At 41.8% G+C, this 17,662-nt stretch overlaps 2 protein-coding genes across 2 annotated transcripts in view; one reads left to right on the forward strand and one right to left on the reverse strand.

Moving 5' to 3' along the window:
• Nucleotides 1-649: 649 nt before the first annotated feature.
• On the forward strand, nucleotides 650-11,059 carry cavin4b (caveolae associated protein 4b). The gene is made up of 3 exons (XM_079360873.1): nucleotides 650-1,597; nucleotides 1,630-3,105; nucleotides 8,125-11,059. The coding sequence occupies exons 2-3, from the start codon at nucleotides 2,746-2,748 to the stop codon at nucleotides 8,668-8,670; spliced, it is 906 nt and encodes a 301-aa protein (XP_079216999.1). The 5' UTR covers nucleotides 650-1,597; nucleotides 1,630-2,745; the 3' UTR covers nucleotides 8,671-11,059.
• A 442-nt stretch (nucleotides 11,060-11,501) lies between these two features.
• The window catches only part of dnah5l (dynein, axonemal, heavy chain 5 like), a 44,001-nt gene continuing 37,840 nt past the window's right edge, over nucleotides 11,502-17,662 (reverse strand). The window contains exons 88-98 of the mRNA XM_079360874.1: nucleotides 17,389-17,553; nucleotides 17,065-17,282; nucleotides 16,118-16,173; nucleotides 15,322-15,443; nucleotides 15,020-15,170; nucleotides 13,815-14,014; nucleotides 13,529-13,717; nucleotides 13,138-13,270; nucleotides 12,744-12,952; nucleotides 12,436-12,657; nucleotides 11,502-12,149 (exon numbers count right to left, since the gene is read on the reverse strand). Coding sequence (XP_079217000.1) covers nucleotides 11,916-12,149; nucleotides 12,436-12,657; nucleotides 12,744-12,952; nucleotides 13,138-13,270; nucleotides 13,529-13,717; nucleotides 13,815-14,014; nucleotides 15,020-15,170; nucleotides 15,322-15,443; nucleotides 16,118-16,173; nucleotides 17,065-17,282; nucleotides 17,389-17,553 — 1,899 coding nt within the window. The 3' untranslated portion in view covers nucleotides 11,502-11,915. The remainder of the gene's footprint in view (nucleotides 12,150-12,435; nucleotides 12,658-12,743; nucleotides 12,953-13,137; nucleotides 13,271-13,528; nucleotides 13,718-13,814; nucleotides 14,015-15,019; nucleotides 15,171-15,321; nucleotides 15,444-16,117; nucleotides 16,174-17,064; nucleotides 17,283-17,388; nucleotides 17,554-17,662) is intronic.

The raw sequence follows: 17,662 nt of genomic DNA on the forward strand, positions 1-17,662 counted from the left end.
TATTGTGCAGTTTCTCAACTGGTCAGTGGATGAAAAGGTAAAAAATAAGGACATTAAAGGGAGAATACAAGTTTGGCCTTTCTGTTCTCTTAAATGTTAAATGGAGTCAGGGTTCAGGGTTTCAAAGCGGGAGGACGACCCAAATAAGATTTATTTAAACAAAGAGGCAAACAAAACCACTAACAAAAAGTGTCCAAAACAAAGTTAATCAAAAATTCAATAGAAATTCCACAAGGAGAAAAATGAGGTAAACCACAGGAGCAGAGGGAGACGAACGACACACTACAGAAGACTACAAAAGACAATGAACTGACACAGAGGGTAAGAAACACTTAGACCAAATCAACATGGGGTAATCAGACACAGGTGAGACTAATATGACAGGTGAGGACAATCAGGGTAATCAAGACTAAGGAAAACACAGAGGGACAGGAAACAAAACACAGAAAACAAAACTACAAAATAAAACAGGAAACTCTGAAGAATGGACTAAGAAACAGACGAGCTAACTGGCAACACTAGCGATTCTTTATTTATAAATTATAAAATTTTATTTAGGGTTGATTGACAGATGTTCAGCCAATCACAGACATCTCTGTCGAACAATACATTTTTCAGGTTTTGTAGGACCTAAACTACTCAACAAAAAAATGTCTGTCCCTCTGAAACAAATCAGAATTTACTTGCTCTTATTCTTTGAACTGAGGCCTTATTAACCAATCAACCTTAAGACTCCACCCGTCTCAGTAAATGAGGAGTGGAAACCAAGTGCTCTACGTGGCGGTTGAAGCATCCATGTCTTCTACAAGGAGGTAGAGTTAAATATAGCAGTGACGGCAGTATAATTATAGGCAGCAGCTGGTAGAGCGAGTTTGGACTGTGGGGAGTCCCCTTATCCCTCCATCTGATTCCATCCCTCCTTTCTCACCTCGTCGCATACCTGTCACCCTCTTTCTCTCTTAGATCCTGTCTTCTGTGTGTTTTCATCATCAGTTGGATGCTCTTCTATTAACTTTCAAGGACACAGGCTCCCACTTTTGAAAGATCCAAATCTGCTTCTCACTCCATGTCCTGAAGCCATATTTGACTCTGTATAGATTGGGGCTTACAACAAGTTTTACAAATTTAAAATGAAAGCAGAATTGGTGTTGGTCAGGCTTGGGTAGAATCTTTTTATGTTTTATTACCCATTATTCTTATTGTCCTTTTCCTAATGAGGCTATCACTGAATCAGTATTTCAACAAACAATGAAATCCCATCTCTTGTTCAGCCCAGTGTCTGTATTGTTTGAATTAAATGAGCACCTCAAGAAACGCCCAGCACTTGTCACTGTGATGCTTCAGTTCTTGTGTAATTTGGAAAGTGTTAGCATTCGCAAGCTCATGCTAATCAAACTACCTAGATAAGCTAACTGTGATACGTGTAAGCTCGCCCAAGAATGCTAGCATTGGCTCGCCAAGCACCCTGGGCTCATAACTGGAATATGTTAGCTTCTGGTCATACTAACAATTTCTCAGTAGCCTACTGGTGAGAGAGCAAGCTGTCTGCTAGGTGTCACCTCAGCTAATTCAGTTACTGAACTTAATTTTGTCGGCTGTTTTTTGGATGCCTTGTAAAGATTTAAGCAGAAATTCGATGTTTCACTTATTCTATTAGACTGAAAGCGTTTTTGCTATAACTAAAACTTACTTCCCTTCATCACAGTGAGTTATATTGGTTGCTGCTTGCTAATCCCATCTCAGCTCCTCTCTGGCTCCACCCCACTAGTCCAAAATCGGACCCCTGGCTCTGACAAAGATGGCAGCAGAGGCAAGTGTTAGACTGAGGAATTCTCTTAGGAAACGTATCTGTTCATTGGGAGGCCAAAAAGTCTAAACCAGGAGGGAGAGATTAAGACAGAACAAGTGAAAAGGTGGCAGATGATAGATGGGTGATGGAGGAATAAACAGGAGGTGGTTTCCATTTCTTCAAATACACTCATCTCCCAAAGAGGTGCATGGAGTCACATTACCCTCACACTATTTTTAGCAGGAGAGAACACAGAGAGATGCAAGGATCCATGTCACTCTTTATCCAACCATTAACACACACATTCCTGTAATTTTGATTTCATTTCTAGATTTGGATGTATGAGAACTTTGCAGATTTGCCAGTAATTCTTACGACCTTCAAAAGTCCAGCATGGCTTATTGATATCAAGTTTGAATTAAATAAACTCTGACTCTGATTTGTTCTCAAGTTTATCTATTCATTAAGTCTGGCAGACGGGCACTACGCCATTCAAACATTTATTAATGATTGTTAATGTCAATGATACACTCAGCTCTCTCTCTAGTTTTACCTTCTCTCATTTTAGCCTCCTCCACCCCCCCTTCTCTTCTCTCAACTCTAGTTATCCCTTCCTCCTTTCTGCCAGCAGGGTGGAGTCTATCAGTTCATCTGATCGGTGTCAGGGTCGACCTCCAGTTGTAGAGGGGGGATCTGGTACTCTGGGCCTCCTCCCTTGTGCTCCTCCTTTTTCCTTGGATCCCTCAATGCCTCAACTCTACTCTTTTTCGGGACGTTGAACTTCGGTTGTATTCCAAGTGTTTGCTGCTGATTGTAAAAGATCCAGCTGGACTCTTCCACCTCCCTTCTTCCCTTTAACTTTTGGATCACTGGGTTCTAACAGTCAATCAAGCCAGCAACTACAATAACTCATTGACAAGTCAAGCAAAGGGGAAAACAGGAACAAAAAAGAAAGTATGACGGACAAAGCTGGCATGACAGGTGGCGGGGACGATGCAGGAAGCATCATGGCGTTGTTGGAGCGCGTGGCGGGGCTCATGGACACTGTCCAGACCACGCAGCAGCGCATGGAGGAGCGTCAGCTGGAGCTGGAGAGCACAGTCAAGACCATCCAGGCCGATGTTGTCAAACTGACCAATGACCACGCCAACACCAGTTCAACAGTTGACCGGCTGCTGGAGAAGACGCGCAAGGTCAGCCGCCACATCAAGGACGTCAGGGTGCGTGTAGAAAACCAGAACGTCAGAGTGAAGAAGGTGGAGGCCACCCAGGGGGACCTCCTTGCCAAGAACAAGTTCAGGGTGGTCATTTATCAGGTGAGACTTTGGTCGTGTGGCTGTTCTGACAAATCGTTTCCAATGCGGGACATCTTTGATCTGTTGTTGATGTTGTGCTGGAACCTTTGAGGTTATTCAAATTGCAGCTCGGGTTCTCTGAGTGTCACGTTTTTTCTTATGGACAGTGGAGTGGTTCTCTTTTCTAGACGTGATGTAGAGCATCAGACTTACCAGTCGCGTTTTAACTACATGAACAGTAAAACATGCTTCAATGCCCTTGGATTTCTAGTCACAACTCAAAGAGGGTAAGCTTAGGTTTAACTTGTCAAGAATACAGGTATTTAGAGAAACTGATTCCAATTTTCACCAGCTGAAACTGAAAGGGACCAAATTGAAGTCATATCATATCCAAAACCAACCAACCCAAAGCAAAGTCAACCTGATCAGATCAAGAATCTTTGAATCTCGACCTGACCAAACTGGATGTAACATACGTTGCAATGGGCCAAGTTGTTTTGTTGCTACAAAAAAAACCGTTTTAACCTGAGTTTTGGAGGCCTTTATTTATACTGCTAGGTTTCATATCTGGCTCAACATATACTGTATGGTTTTAATGTTTAAAATCATAGTTTTGAGTTATTATAGGTAATTTCAACAGCAGTAAAACTACACATTGGGACTTGTAAGGTCAAAGGGCCATTGTGTGCCCAACAAATGATGAATAAAAAGAGTGTAGCTGGTTTATAGGCTGAAAGCAACCTGCATTCCTTTTTAAAAAAGAGCGAAAGGACTCTTACTAGCCAAGAAAACGTGTTCTTAAAGGGTCAAAGTGATGCCTCAGAAGCAACAAAGAGCAAATCCGTTTGATCCGTAGTAACAAGAACTGTAAGAGACTTTGCACAAATTTTGCTTGCATCCACTTCTCTGGTCATTCAAACCAGAGATTTTGAAACTGTAGTTTGGTGAAGATCTTAATTGTGATTTACTCTGGTTTATAGTTACTTTGATGAACCTCAAAAAGACACTTATAATCCCTGAGTGAAGCCTTCAGAACTTTGACATCTTTAATCATGAATAGCTGACGAACACTTCACTCGGGTTGAAATAGAAACAAGCAGACACACCAACATGCACACATCACACTATAGGCTTCGTTTTACTTCTTTGGCCTTCACAGTTTGCAGCTGCCAGTGCGATGGTGACCTGGTTATTTTAGCCCTGGATAAACGTCAGACTGCTGAAAGGTTACACCATAGAGCTACAGATCATAGAGAGGGTTTAACTCAGAAAGAACACTTTGTGAATTCTTATTTGGTTTCATAAAGACAATGGTTTCATGTTGGAATTTGAGTGCAGCTTAGGTTTTTTTGCCAAGCTATTTGATGGCATGGCCAAAAATGTCATTCAATTCTGCTAAAATAATGACACATCACTGCACCATGCACGCTAATTTATGCTCCCTCACCAAAAAAAATGAACATGTAATAGATTTGATCTCAGAGCTTTCTCAAACTTTGTTATGTTCATGAACAGCCACTTGATCCTGATTTAACTTGGACCCATTTAACTTGGCAGCTGTGTAGCTAATGTACTTAAGGCAGCATAATATTTAGCTTGGAGCCTATACTACAAAAAACTCAAATCTTAACATGTGTATTTAAATTTCTCATCCAGAAAGTTTTCATTACACTCAATATATGTCAAAAACATGTTAAACGTCCACCAGATAAACATCTTATTTCAAGATATTAAAGCACACAATAAGGCCTGAATTGCTTTTAATAGATACAAATAATTAGATATTCTTTGCAGGTAAAATTCATTTGCTGTATTTACCGACAATTTCACTTATTACAAGCAAAGCTGGCCTGATGTTTTTTTGGCTTGTAACATCTTGAAATAAGATGGTTATCTGGGCTTGTCAGGTGACTGTGGCTTATATGAAGTGTAATTAGACATGTTAGACAAGAAATTAGACCCAAAAAAAAGACTTTCTAAGATTTGAATTTCTGCAGTGTAGACCAGGAATGAACTCTGGAATAGCTGTGTGGGGTTTGGTTCATTACAGCACAGTGTCAGGCGTCAGTGTCAGGCATGTTCTGTGAGGTAACATGTCGATTACAGCTCGGAGAGAGCCTGTGATTGGCTGGCTGCTGCTAGATCTAAGACTGCAAACATGCTTTGTTCACGTCATGTTGGATGGAAGTTAGAACAGGGAAAATTTCCAATATTTATATCTGGCATATGAATAATTGTGTTATCTGTATTTTTCATTTTGCATAGTAAAAATGGTCTGCACACAGCAGATTGGTGGGAATCACCACCTTGCATTTAGAAAAATCTATATACAGTATATAGTTTTGTAACTAACTTTAATGCTATCCAAGCCAAGATTTTATGAAACACATTTCAGCAACCAGTGTGTCACCAATAAAAATAAAAAAAATAAAATAAAATAAGGTTCCCTATTATTTAGCATAAAGAAAAGAAACTGACTCCAAATGAAGAGACACTTGTTGGTTTATTGTGAAAATCGATATTTATATTAAGTTCTTCTGAGTTTTTTCTGTGGTGTTAATAAAGTTAATATGAAAGCTATATGAAAGCTATATGAATGCGATAAGAAAGCTAGTAACAGTGGTTCAACATTAGGGCTGAGGCATGAAATACAGACTTTCATGTCAAGTCATGTTCCAGAAGCCTTACTGATGAAAAAATAAGTGTGTTAAGTTCACAGAGCGGCTATGGCCTCTGTAGTGTAAGTGACTGTGCCAGCTGAACGCTGACAGAACGGGTTATTCTGAGTCTGAAGCTTCACCGTCTCCTAATATAGCTGTCTGCTTTCTCACCCTTCCGCTCTCTCTGGACGATGGTTATAAATCAAATTGTTAGTCACTAAATGGCCGCATTCACTCTTTTGATTTTTTCTGATACATTTTCAGTGACACTGATGGAGAGAGTCCTCTTAGTCAGCTGGAAGGGGGTGCTGCAGGGGTTAAGCCCATTTATGTGAGGTCACAAGGTCATTACCTTTCACCCGCCCTCTGACCATTCCACATCTCATTTTGAAGAGAAGGAACGCCTTCAGTTTGCAGGTTTTAGTAATAAGATGATCAACATTTTGAGTAACATGATTCATTTAGAGCTGACAGATGAATGGTAACCAATAACTCTGGTTGTCTTCAAGGTTTGTCTGTTAGAATAAGTTTTATTATGTCACTGTTTGTTGGTGTAGAATTTGTAAAAATATATACTCCTAAGAAGTGGATGTAGACACTTTTTTTTTTTTTATCAGTTTGTGGACCAATGGTTTGAAGTCTTCAGTTGACATCTTGTGGTCTTTGTCTGTTGTCTCCTTTGTCATATCTTTTTTGATGACTTCGCATTATACTTTGTACTGTCTAAAACTTTTGAAAAACAGATTTTTAAACAACACAGCACCACAAGTTTGCATCTCTGTAGTAAAATGAAAACAAAAGACTAAAGTATGTGCGTTAGTAGTTGGAGAAAGGCTATAGTTAGCCTAGCTTAGCATTACAAGACTGGAGTCGAGGGAGACGTTCAACGTTCTAACATGAAAAAAATCAACTGATGAAGGCTTCATTTCTTGATGGAGTTATTTTGTGCTGATCATTACACGCCAGTTTTCGTTTAAACCTCCGAACAGGTCCATGGGTATCAGTCCTTACGACTTTTCTCTGCAGAGTTCACCGTACCTGCTGTTGTTCAAGAAAAATTAATTCCAACATCTTTTGTCACGAGTGACACTGTATGGATTGCAAGCTTTTGATTGCTTTATATGGGAATTTGTAGCCTGTTTGCAAACTCTGCTGCATGTTCTTTCTCCTGCTGTGAGGCTAAGCTATGTGGCTTATGTTGCATGCAATGAAATATGATGATCCCATTCCTATACTACAGAATAGATTGCTTGCAAGCATAAAAGTTCCTAAACTTTCCTGATCATTATTCAGGATCAACCCAAAATTTTTCTTCAGACGTCGTCTAAGGTCTCTGTTTAACACAATAATGCCTTGTTGTATGGGTCAGTTGCATCATCAACGAGTACTCATCGTCAATTTAAGTGACCTGCTGCAGAGATCTGGGTCACTTTGCAGCTTTAGCCTTACCATTTTGCTCCATTTCATGTTCAGTGTAATGTGATCTTTCGGATTCAGACTGCTGTATGTCATGATGTGGCCTGGAGCTGAAAGTGATCCTGATTTGCTCTGTACGCTACCACTCGCTGATATGTTTAGCATCCTGCAGCTGAGTGCTGAGCTGCAGAAACAGGTGCTGCAGTTTATTTATGGAGAAAGGATCAGGGACTGCACGATATCAGCTACAGTCTGCAGGACACACTTTAACTAAAGTCCAATTTAAACCTGACATTATGACTGTACAAAACCACCTTAACCAACAAAGAGTCATGGCCAACACCAAGTCATTGTTTTGAGGAGAAGACAAAGACTTTGAGAGATTAGTAAGTAATCAAAACTTAGAAACTTTGGGGATAAGGACTGAGTCAAGACCAAGACTCCAAGGGAATTAGACCAAACCAAGAACAAGACTGCATAACCGGGAGACCGGATCGGAAATAAACAGTGGAAATCACTGTTACCATCTTTGAATAGTGCTTTTAGTTTAACTGTACAACTGAACTAAATAAACTTCTTAACAGTGACATAGCAGCCATCTCTGAAGTATCAAACTTTTACAAAAGGCGGATGGAATAATACTATATACTTAAATACAAGCTAGTTTTTGGTTGCGTTTGAAGCAGGTGATTTGCATCCAATCAAACTAGTGATATCATAAATCATTCAGGAAGTCCAGACCCTGCAGTGGGGGCTCTGTTGGGCCAACACCAAGACAAGACCAATTAAAACTTGTGAACAAGTCCAATACAAGGTCAATAACCTAAACATTTGGGAGAGACCAAAACTAATAACATAGCAACACAACACAACCTGATGTCAACACTAAAACCTGGATATTTGACACAAATACAATGTTATGACGTATTCTTAGGTTAAAATGTTCTCTGTTCTCCTCCCTCAGGGTGACCAAGAAGTGAAATCTGTCGCACCAGGCAATGAACCGGCAGAATCAAGCGGTGGTGCCGGTGCCAGAGCGGAGATGGAACCGGACAAGTTTGAGCTCCCTCCGGAGTCGGATGAGGAGTACATGGTGGTTGAGGAGGCAGACTCGTCTTCTGTCGGCCGCATGAAGAAGACGGGGCTGTCACGCATTGAGAGTTTTAAAGCAACCTTCTCCAAGGAGAACATGAGCAAGACCCGTGAGAACCTGGGCACCAAGGTCAACAAGTTTGGTGAGCGCATCGTGACTGCCGAGAGGCGGGAGAAGATCCGCCAATCAGGCGAGAGGTTGAAGGATACCATCTCTAAGAGCGTCCCGGCAAGACTGAAGAAGGAGAGGACTGTGGCGGAGGGCCAGGAAGGAGCTGAGGGAGCCACTGAGGGAGCCATGCCTGTTGCTCCTCCAAAGGGGCGTAAAGGCAGCCCGGGTGCTGCCAAGGCTGTTGAGGATGAAGGAAAGGGGGAGGAGTCCGAGGTGCCAATGTACGACATGAAGCAGCTATCGTAAATCACAAGACAGTGAGTCAGAGATCTGCGCCGTTTTATTTGGACCACTGAGGCCGCACAGGGAGATGGGATGTGAAGTGTTTAGGATTTCTGTTCTGGAGCAGAGCTACAAGAGTGAAAGTGATGAAGAAGAACATTTGTTTGTTGAGGGAAGTGAGTTGAGGACAGGCCGGTCACAAGTCCAAACTGACTGAACATCAAGACAACAGGGAAAAAACTGAGAATATTTCATATGCAGTTATGTGTGTTCTGGATGTTTGTGATCAAAGCAGCAACTTAACATGATCTTTATATGGTTTGTGATAAACAAATACTGACTTTAAAATTCAATGAACAAAGAACTTTCCATATCATCACACAGAGGCTGTTCAATTGTGTTTGCATGCTGAAGACGAAGAAATGTTGGATAGTAAAGCTCTGACAGGGTTGTGTTAAATTTGGTTCTGTAAAATGTTTGAAGAAAAAGTGACGACTATGTTCTGCATTCAGTACGGGTGATTTGTTTGACGTTAAAACGTTTGTGTCATTGAGGATCGACTCGATTGGTCTGAGAGAATATAAACTAATTTACTATTTTAATTCAACATTCATGAGGAGACTTTGTGTTCAAGCAGAGGTCTGTTACCGCTCCAAGAGTTTAGATTTGCAGACTTGACACAAAAAGAGCAATCCTGGTTCGATATCAAACAAATTATTTGGAGCTGTGATTGATTGTCCGACGATAGTAAAAAAGCATAGGGAAGACCCGTGAACACCTCTACACAAAATCTCATTCCAAAAAATGTACCTAACAAGTCCAGATAAGCATCTTCTTTCAATATATAAGCCACAAGAATCCAGCCCATGTTGTAAGGACAAATATCTGCCAATGGGGCATTAACATTATACATGTTAAGTGTCTTGAAATAACATATTAAATAATTAAGCTAGTATGACTCATTTTAAGGTACTCCATTACAAAATAATCTGTGCTAAATTCATAACATCTTTGCTATAACAGCTTAAAATAAAACCATAGGAATGTTTGAAAAATATAACCTTAAATAACAGAAATACTGGTAATTTATTATTGATTGATATCTTATTAAAAAGTGTACACAGTCAAAGTGTGGAAGAGAGAATTGTTTGTCCATGCTGCCTTGTAGTTATAGTGTTATTAGCATTTGGCTAGCGACAGATTTATTTATTATTAACTTGAAAAAAGGATTATCAATTTTTTTCTTAATATTTCAGGTTCCATCTGACTACAAACTCTTTCTCCTGTGGACTCTTCAGCCTGCAGCAGTAAAACAGGCTGTAATGGCTGCAATGTAATCCTTTTGGGCAAACAAACTGACACTGGGTGCTGGGGCGCCGCTCCTCTAAACATTGAGAGAACAAAGTTTACTTGAACATGTTTAACATTAAATAATTATGACATTGTGCATGCCAGTCTGTCAGTGTTCATTAGAAATAAGTTCCAGATTATGCTGATTCATTTCGTTCAGGATTCAGACGCTTCCTGGTTATACTGAAGTGAATCGAAGTGAATGAAAGTCCTTCAGCTTTTGTCAGTCAGATGACCCAAAACAATCTATTTTACCTCATGAAATAAATTGCTTCTAAAGTTAAATGCTAAATGTTTCACAAGTTAAATGCAAATTCTGTTAGCCTGTTAATAGCATTGTCTTTATGAGTTAGCATCGTCCATATGTCAGATATTGCGTCCCTGGTCCCCTCAGGTTTTTTTTTGTAAACGAGAAACAGATACAGTTTATCAGTTTCTTCAAACACCAGAATCCACTGACAAAACCAGTCATTTTACCTCCCAGGACACAGGAGTTATTGGTAGATCAGATTTCCTGATTTATTGGAAAGGAAGTACACTTATCGTGCCAACAGAGGATTATTTTCAGAGTGTGGTACCAGATAGAGTTCGACATCTCATGAGTTTATTGTTCAACTGTTGCATTTATTTATTATTTTCTCCGTCTGCTTCTCCTGGGTCATCTATTTTTAAGTGGTTATTTATTATTATGGCAGAGCTGAAACATTAAAGCTTAAAACTGTTTCTCGTGTAGCTTTTAATCAACATGAACACGTGACCTCTGACGGTTCACTCTGTAAACCAACCTCGTAGCTTAGATGTTATGATGATCCACATTTTTACAGTGTTGTTGGGAGTTTTTAGGTGTTTGTTAGTGAGTGACTGCATGGCTGTAGTTTGTCAGAGGTGTTACATTAGGCAGATTTGTGTTTGATTGTCATGTTGAGAAATAAAAGTTTACTTTTATGTTATTAAAAGAAGTACGTTTGTTGAAGAGATTTTTTTTATTCTGGTCTGAAAAGAGAAAACAACTCAACTTCTACAAGCTCAAAAGAAAGGCTCCAATTCAAGTCACTATTTTTTTTTGAGTAGATTTTTAGTGGGACAACCCTCCTTTAAAAAGAATACACACAAAAAAACAGATGTTGGTTAAAACAAGTGCTGTCATGTCAGCATTAACTAGTTAATCGTGATTAATTATGTTCTGAAATTAATGTATTTGTTATTTTTATTGCATATTTTTTTGTCCCTTAAGATGCAGAACATCACTGTTGCATGATTGAATGCCTCATTTTACTTTGAAAAGCAGCTCAAACGTAGTATCCACATCATGACATCAAACTTTTCACTTTTTTACCGTCCTCTTTAGCAGTTTTTTTTATTTACTGTTTGATCTGTAACAACTTCCTTTTTCCGTTGTTAAGTTAATTTCATAATCTTCAATCTACTCGGAGGTCCTTATTTTACTTCAAAATAAAGAACTGGATAACAATAGTGTGAATGCTTTGAAGCATTCACACTAATAAAAGTTGAAGTTGAATTCCCACAACTAGTACTTTTAGCTGAAGCTGAACAATTTTTAGTCAAATTAAAGTGAAATATTGGAATTTCAAACATGCTCTTGAAAATAAGACCTTTTTCGTGGTTAGATTCTTCGTAGGAATATCAGGATGATGTGGGTGATGGGTATTTAAAGAGATACACAGCTCTTTAGACGGAAACGATATTACACAATTAAAGCACAAAAATCACACGACTATTGACTAACTCTACAAATCATTTAGAAAGTAGAGAGAAATGTTTAAATATGTTAAAACAGTTTGTCGGCTGTATTATTTTATAGAAATATGACATATGACAAACAGAAATATGTGCTTTGCTCATAAATAGTTCAATATTGGAGTAAATTGAACCTCACTGGCCCTTTAGATGCCACATGGTCACTTGCAGTCGCAGAGCAGAGCGGCTCCTCGCAGCGTCCAGTGCTCGACCGGCTGCACGCTCCTCAGCTGCAGGGTGAAGATGAAGTTGAGGTCGGTGCGTCGCGGCTTCTTATAGACCGGACACGAGTACAGGCTGATTGCACCGCCACCTCCAGGCTGCCGCTTACTGTCAGCCATGTTGGCGGAACTGACGGCATAGACGTGGACGACCGGGAGGGGAGTGAAGAGGACCTGAGAGGAGGCAGCAGAGAGGCTCATGGGAGTTTTGTGATTATCTCTAACCATATTAAATTTCTGATCTTATTCTTTAGTTTCTTTACTTGGTATTTCCTTTTTTATTGTTTCATTATTAAGTTGATCTTCTTCTCAATAGCTAGTTTAGTTTATTCTAATTGATGTCATTATCACTGAGAATATACACAATTAAGTTATGTATTTTTCTTTATTTCACGCATTTGATTTATTTTTTTTGTTGAATATCTACCAAGTATGTTTAGAGAAACAATGCCACGCTTACCTTGGGCGGGGCTTCAGTGAGTTTGGCGCTGCGTCTGTCCCATCCCGCCCCGTCCAGGAAGAGGCCGAAGATATAGACTCCACCCACTTCCTCTGGGGGCGGAGCAGACACATCCTCCCTCATCATCTTGGTGACATCGTTGCTAAGGGTGACAGTATCCAAGGCCCAGCCCCTCGACAAGTTGGAGCGCGTTGTCTCCTGGCGCATGGCGGTCAGAAAACCCTGAGAGAAAAACGGCATGAATCTGTGAATAAGATTGGACGAGACTGAGGCTGAATGTTTCCACTGTTGTTTCATTCTAAACAGACCTGGGGGTTAAAAAACCCGGTGAGCCAGAACTGGTTGGGCCGGCCAGTTCTGATCCAACCGCTAAGCTGCTGGTTCCTCTCCAGCAGCTCGCTGAACCAGAATCCTAACGTGGCTGACGGCCAGCTGAGCCGCAGCCACAGGCGAGGGATCCGAGCGTCAAACATGCAGTCGAGGGCATCGCGAAGGTCCTCGGACATGATGATGGTACCTGCAGACAGGGAGGTCCAACAAATACTTTCGAAGCAGTCGACAGTTTTAGTTCCCTCGAAAGAACCGGAATCTTTTATTTTGATTTTTAAGTCAGAATCGCTTATTTCATTTTTACATGACAGTATAATGGAAAAATTCCAAAAACACAAGCAGAACAGTATGTGTGTGTGTGCTGTGACTCACCGTCGATGGCCAGTCTGAGGTCAGTGAGCGTGCTCCGTACGCTGCTGATGACACGCTGCATGCGGTCCACTTCCTGGCGCAGGAAGATGTTCATTGGCTGAAGGGGACCCATCTTCTGCAGCTGAGCTTTCACCTTCAAAACACACACACACAGTTATTAACTCCAATGACACACTCCGGGATTACATGTGAAAGGATGGCTTGATTATGTCAATTATTAACCTCTTCCCTTAAAACCAAAGTGTGGTTCAAGTGTACTTAAAATATATTTACACACACTTCAGATAATTGGTTCTGAGCAGCCTCGAGCTGCAGGCTTTAGTTAGTTTTTTTCTAAAATAATTTTGTGACTTTGATGGTTCACAGAGTTGGATCAGATTTGTTGCGTCACCTCATGCGGTACATAGTCAGGGGGGAGCTTCTCCAACATCTCATTAGCTAATCTCTGCACGCTGGCCTCCCTCGTCTCCCCGGCCCCGCCCCCGCTGTCTTTGGGTTGAATGCTGATAATAGTGCTGAGCGTCTCATTGGCCAGGTTGGTCTGGTAGGTGATGTCAGCATTGGGGTGGAGCCCAAAAACCTACAAATAAAAAAAGTCACAGGTTTATTTAGAAAGCCGCAGAGCTGATTGCGTTTCAACATGAGCCTCCTGCTGGTGTTTGTGAGCACGCTCAGACCTCGGGGGAGTCGACCAGGGGCAGGGCCTCAATGTGCTGCAGGACGTCCTGGACTGTTTTGGCTATGTTCGGGATGGTGTAGCCTTTATAGAAGCAGAACTTGTCGCTGAAGGTGTTCTCGCTGAACCACACACTGGTGAAGGTGTTGAGGAGACGTTTGTCCAAGTCGTCTGTGACTCGGCCGCCGTACTGGACCTCACCTGAGTGTGACATGGAGAGACAGAGTCAGGACGAAGCTTAAGGGAAAAAAAAAAAAAAAACTCAGTCAGGGTCAGAAACACTCCCTGTCAACACACCCATGCGGGGCCCATGTGGGTCAGATATGGGCTGGTGAATGGGCCCCATCTGGGCGGCCCAGCTGGGTCCCGGTTAATTTTGTCCGGGGGTACCATGGTGGCCCCATGCGGGCAAGCCCAGATGGGCTCAAGGTGGGCATTACATGGGCCCTAGCTTAAACCCACATGGGCAAACCAGGTTTCACCCATCTGAGGCCCAAACTAGCTGGGCCCCATGTGGGCTTATTATGGGTCCCTGATGGTACCCATAGGGGTAATAACCATTATTATTATGGGCAAACAAAGGCTGCATGGGACACCCATGCATGTGGGCCCCGCATGCGCACCTGCATGTGTGTGTTGAGAGGGTCTACTGCCCACCTACTGCCCATGTGGGGCCCAACAACGAAGCTCACTCTAAACCCATGCCCACCCAAAGCCCAACCAGCCCAAGTGAGGCCCATATGGGCTCCAACTGTACGTGTTTGCTGGGTCTGTTCCATCTAAAGTGAACTTGTTTAAAGAAATATAAAAAAGCTGCCGAGCAGTTTTAAAATGCATGCAAAAAAAAGCATCAATAGGATGTTTCCTTCATTTTAATAGAAAGAATAAATTACATCTTGGAAAACAGTTTTCATTTCACATTGGATTGCTATATATGATGTCTGTTCAATTTTGAGGCTGTTGCTTCATAAAGCTGCTGCAGTTTGGAGTTGGACTTTAAACAGTCACACAAGATGCTGGTCAACATGTTCAATAAACTATACAGACTCTAAAAGCCCCCAGAGCCTCAGTGTGTCTCAGCAGATTTAGCGTGCTAACTTTAATGTGAGGATTACTCTGTATACCTGCTGCTGACACAAGCAACCCTCGACCATAAAACTTCTCTTCAGTTAAAAGATACAGAGCAGCGTCCCTTCAAAGACCGACCCAGCATGTAGCGTAAACAGCTCCAATTCACTCCTCTCTTTGAGTCCAGCTCGTCCAGGTGGTTCTGCACAAACTGCATGCTGGAGGTGAAATCGGCCTGGTTGAACTCGTAGGGGATGTTCCAGCCAAGAGGACCGAACTTTCGGCGCTCCTGATGGGGAGGAAAGAGGAAAAAGAAATCATCTTTTGACAGGAGAATCTTCACGGGGAGATATGAAGCTTGTTTTTGTGTCTTTTAAACACACTTGTCAATTTTCATGGCGACGCATCTGACTGAATATGTTTTATTTGTATCCACAGACCTGCACGGTGGTGTGTAAGAAGGCCAGGGCGAACAGCAGAGGCTTCCACTGAGGCAGGTTGCTGATGTCTAACTGATCCTGAGTAACGCCGTTAAACGTCCTCTTCAGACCTGCCTTCATCCCTGACCGAATCAGGAATCAGGAATCAGGAGGAAAAAGATAAAGAGCACAACATGAATAGTTAGAGGAAAACAAAAGAAGAAAACTAATGTCAAAAAATAGAAAAGCTATGATAACACCTGCTGTAAAGGAGGCTAAATGTATGAGGGCATGTGTTCACAGACAGTTAAAACACCCCCCGGCAGCAGGAGACATTTGCTCCTGTGGGTTCTCACTAGTTCAACTTTGTTACTGTGGCGCTTGTCAATGTCACTTCTACATCAACGACTGAACAAAATCAAGAAGAGGCGGGATTGCTGATATCAGCTTTGTCAACAACAAATGCAGAGGAGACACCATTCTGCCTCGTCCTTTTTCGAGGATATCGTTTTCTATATCTGGTTTTGATTAGCCCAGAGTCCTTTACATTGTTTTCATGTTTCCTGCTTAGAGATATCTCCTTGAATTAAGGCAAATATATTAAGCACGCGGAGATATCAAAAACACACCTAACTCACATTACTAAGGGAAGCAGAAGTTAACTTTCGTAACCTAGCAACAATGAGCGCTGGTGAGAAGCACTCTGAATAGGAGGCTGTGGGCACCGTCTGTGAACACAGGCACCATCACATCAAACATGAATCCAGTCAATGGGATGAACCAGGTAACCACCAGACATCAGAGAGGAGTTCCTTACCCAGAGGAGGTTCATTGGTGAACTTGATGGAGCACTGGAGAAAGGTGATGGGGAATCTGTAACCAAAGAGTGAGTACATTAATGTGAATAGAGAAACCCCTCCTGGAAAGAGACTGGAGACAGCCAAGTTGCATTCTAACAGCCTGTCAGATATTGTGTTGCATCCCACAGCAACGTTAGCTTGTTGTCCACACTGCACATGTTAAATACTCACTTCTGTTACGCCATATAAATAAACCACATCACGATCAGCTGTCTGTGGAGACCAACAGGAGACGTCTAGTATTAGCTGATATCAGACTGTTTGGTTAACTGGGGACACTGTTCTCTTCTTCAATCATCAGGTTAACTTATGCTGACTTAAAGCCGGGGAGGGAAGCATGTCAAAGCAAACTTTGTTCAGGTTTTTTATTTTAAAGGGAGAAAACATTATAATAGTAACTCCTCATTTCCTCTTTGAGAATCAGTTATTCACCATCCATGTTCAGGTGAGTGACAGAGAGAACGGTAAAAACAGTGTCGGTGAAAACAAAACGCCAGGTCAGGGCGTTCGGCGTTGTGTCTCTGGCGGCTGTTAGGACAAACAAAGAGAAAAACGTCATGGTCATTTTGTCGCTGAGGCTTGCTTGTGAAAGTGAAAGTTGAAAACTGAAAGAGCCCAGTTAAATTCTGTCATTTATTTCTGATGGTAATTTAGAGATTTTGTATTTTGGCTCTATTGGGACTCCAGACAGCCTCGAGTGGGCACTAAGTGAACTGTAGTTTTTAGTACCTCAGTGGTTGTCACTTGCCTATCAGGCTCTTTATTCACTAGCTTTGAGCATTTATTGAACCTCCCTACAGCGCCACCCCAAGGACAACTTCTGCATTAACGATCTGTCTTGGGGAAAATAAATCGTTGGTAAATGTTTTTTTTAGTTTCAAAGCACCCTATTGTGTATAGTTACCTTGGATGAACGTCAGTTGTCAGCCACACCCTGAAACCTTTGTGCACACTTTCTGGCGTTGCCGTGGTGACCGTCTCCAATAACTCGTCCAGGAAGTCCAGTCCCAGGTGGCAGTTCTGGAGCAGGAGCCAGCCGCCGTCCATCATACTGTTGGCCAACAGCCTGCGAGCATGGACCTCTTGTCCCTGCCCCATAGAAATGGGTCGACATGGCGCCCCCTACAGGCCGAGAACAGAAGACAGCTTGCATCAATCAGTTAAAACAAAAATGAGTTATTTGTTGGTTTTTAATGACTCTTTGCATTCATTGTAACAATCTGTCCACCTTGTTCTTGGCGAGTCTCTCAATGTTTTCTGTTGGGTCAGAGCCCATTGACAGCAGACAAACCATCGGCGCCCTGCTGTCACTCTCTGCTAACATGGCGTCCAGGTCCAGAACCAAACCTTCAGCATACTGCGGACCTAGAGACTCTGAGATATAGTGACGCGCCTGGACAGACACAAACACACACCAACATCACCACATAACACCAGCTCCTTTTCAAGCCCATCTGCAAAGGTGAGCTGACATTTCAGTCCAAACTACCCCCAAAATGTTG

This window comes from Symphodus melops, assembly GCF_947650265.1.
Source record: "Symphodus melops genome assembly, chromosome: 14".
Classification (NCBI taxonomy): Eukaryota; Metazoa; Chordata; class Actinopteri; order Labriformes; family Labridae; genus Symphodus; species Symphodus melops.

Excerpts from the sequence above, each read along its gene's own strand:
- cavin4b (XM_079360873.1), top strand. The coding sequence starts at position 2,746 with ATGACGGACAAAGCTGGCATGACAGGTGGCGGGGACGATGCAGGAAGC. Across the intron at positions 3,106-8,124 it reads TCAGGGTGGTCATTTATCAG|GGTGACCAAGAAGTGAAATC; the intron begins GTGAGACTTTGG and ends CTCCTCCCTCAG.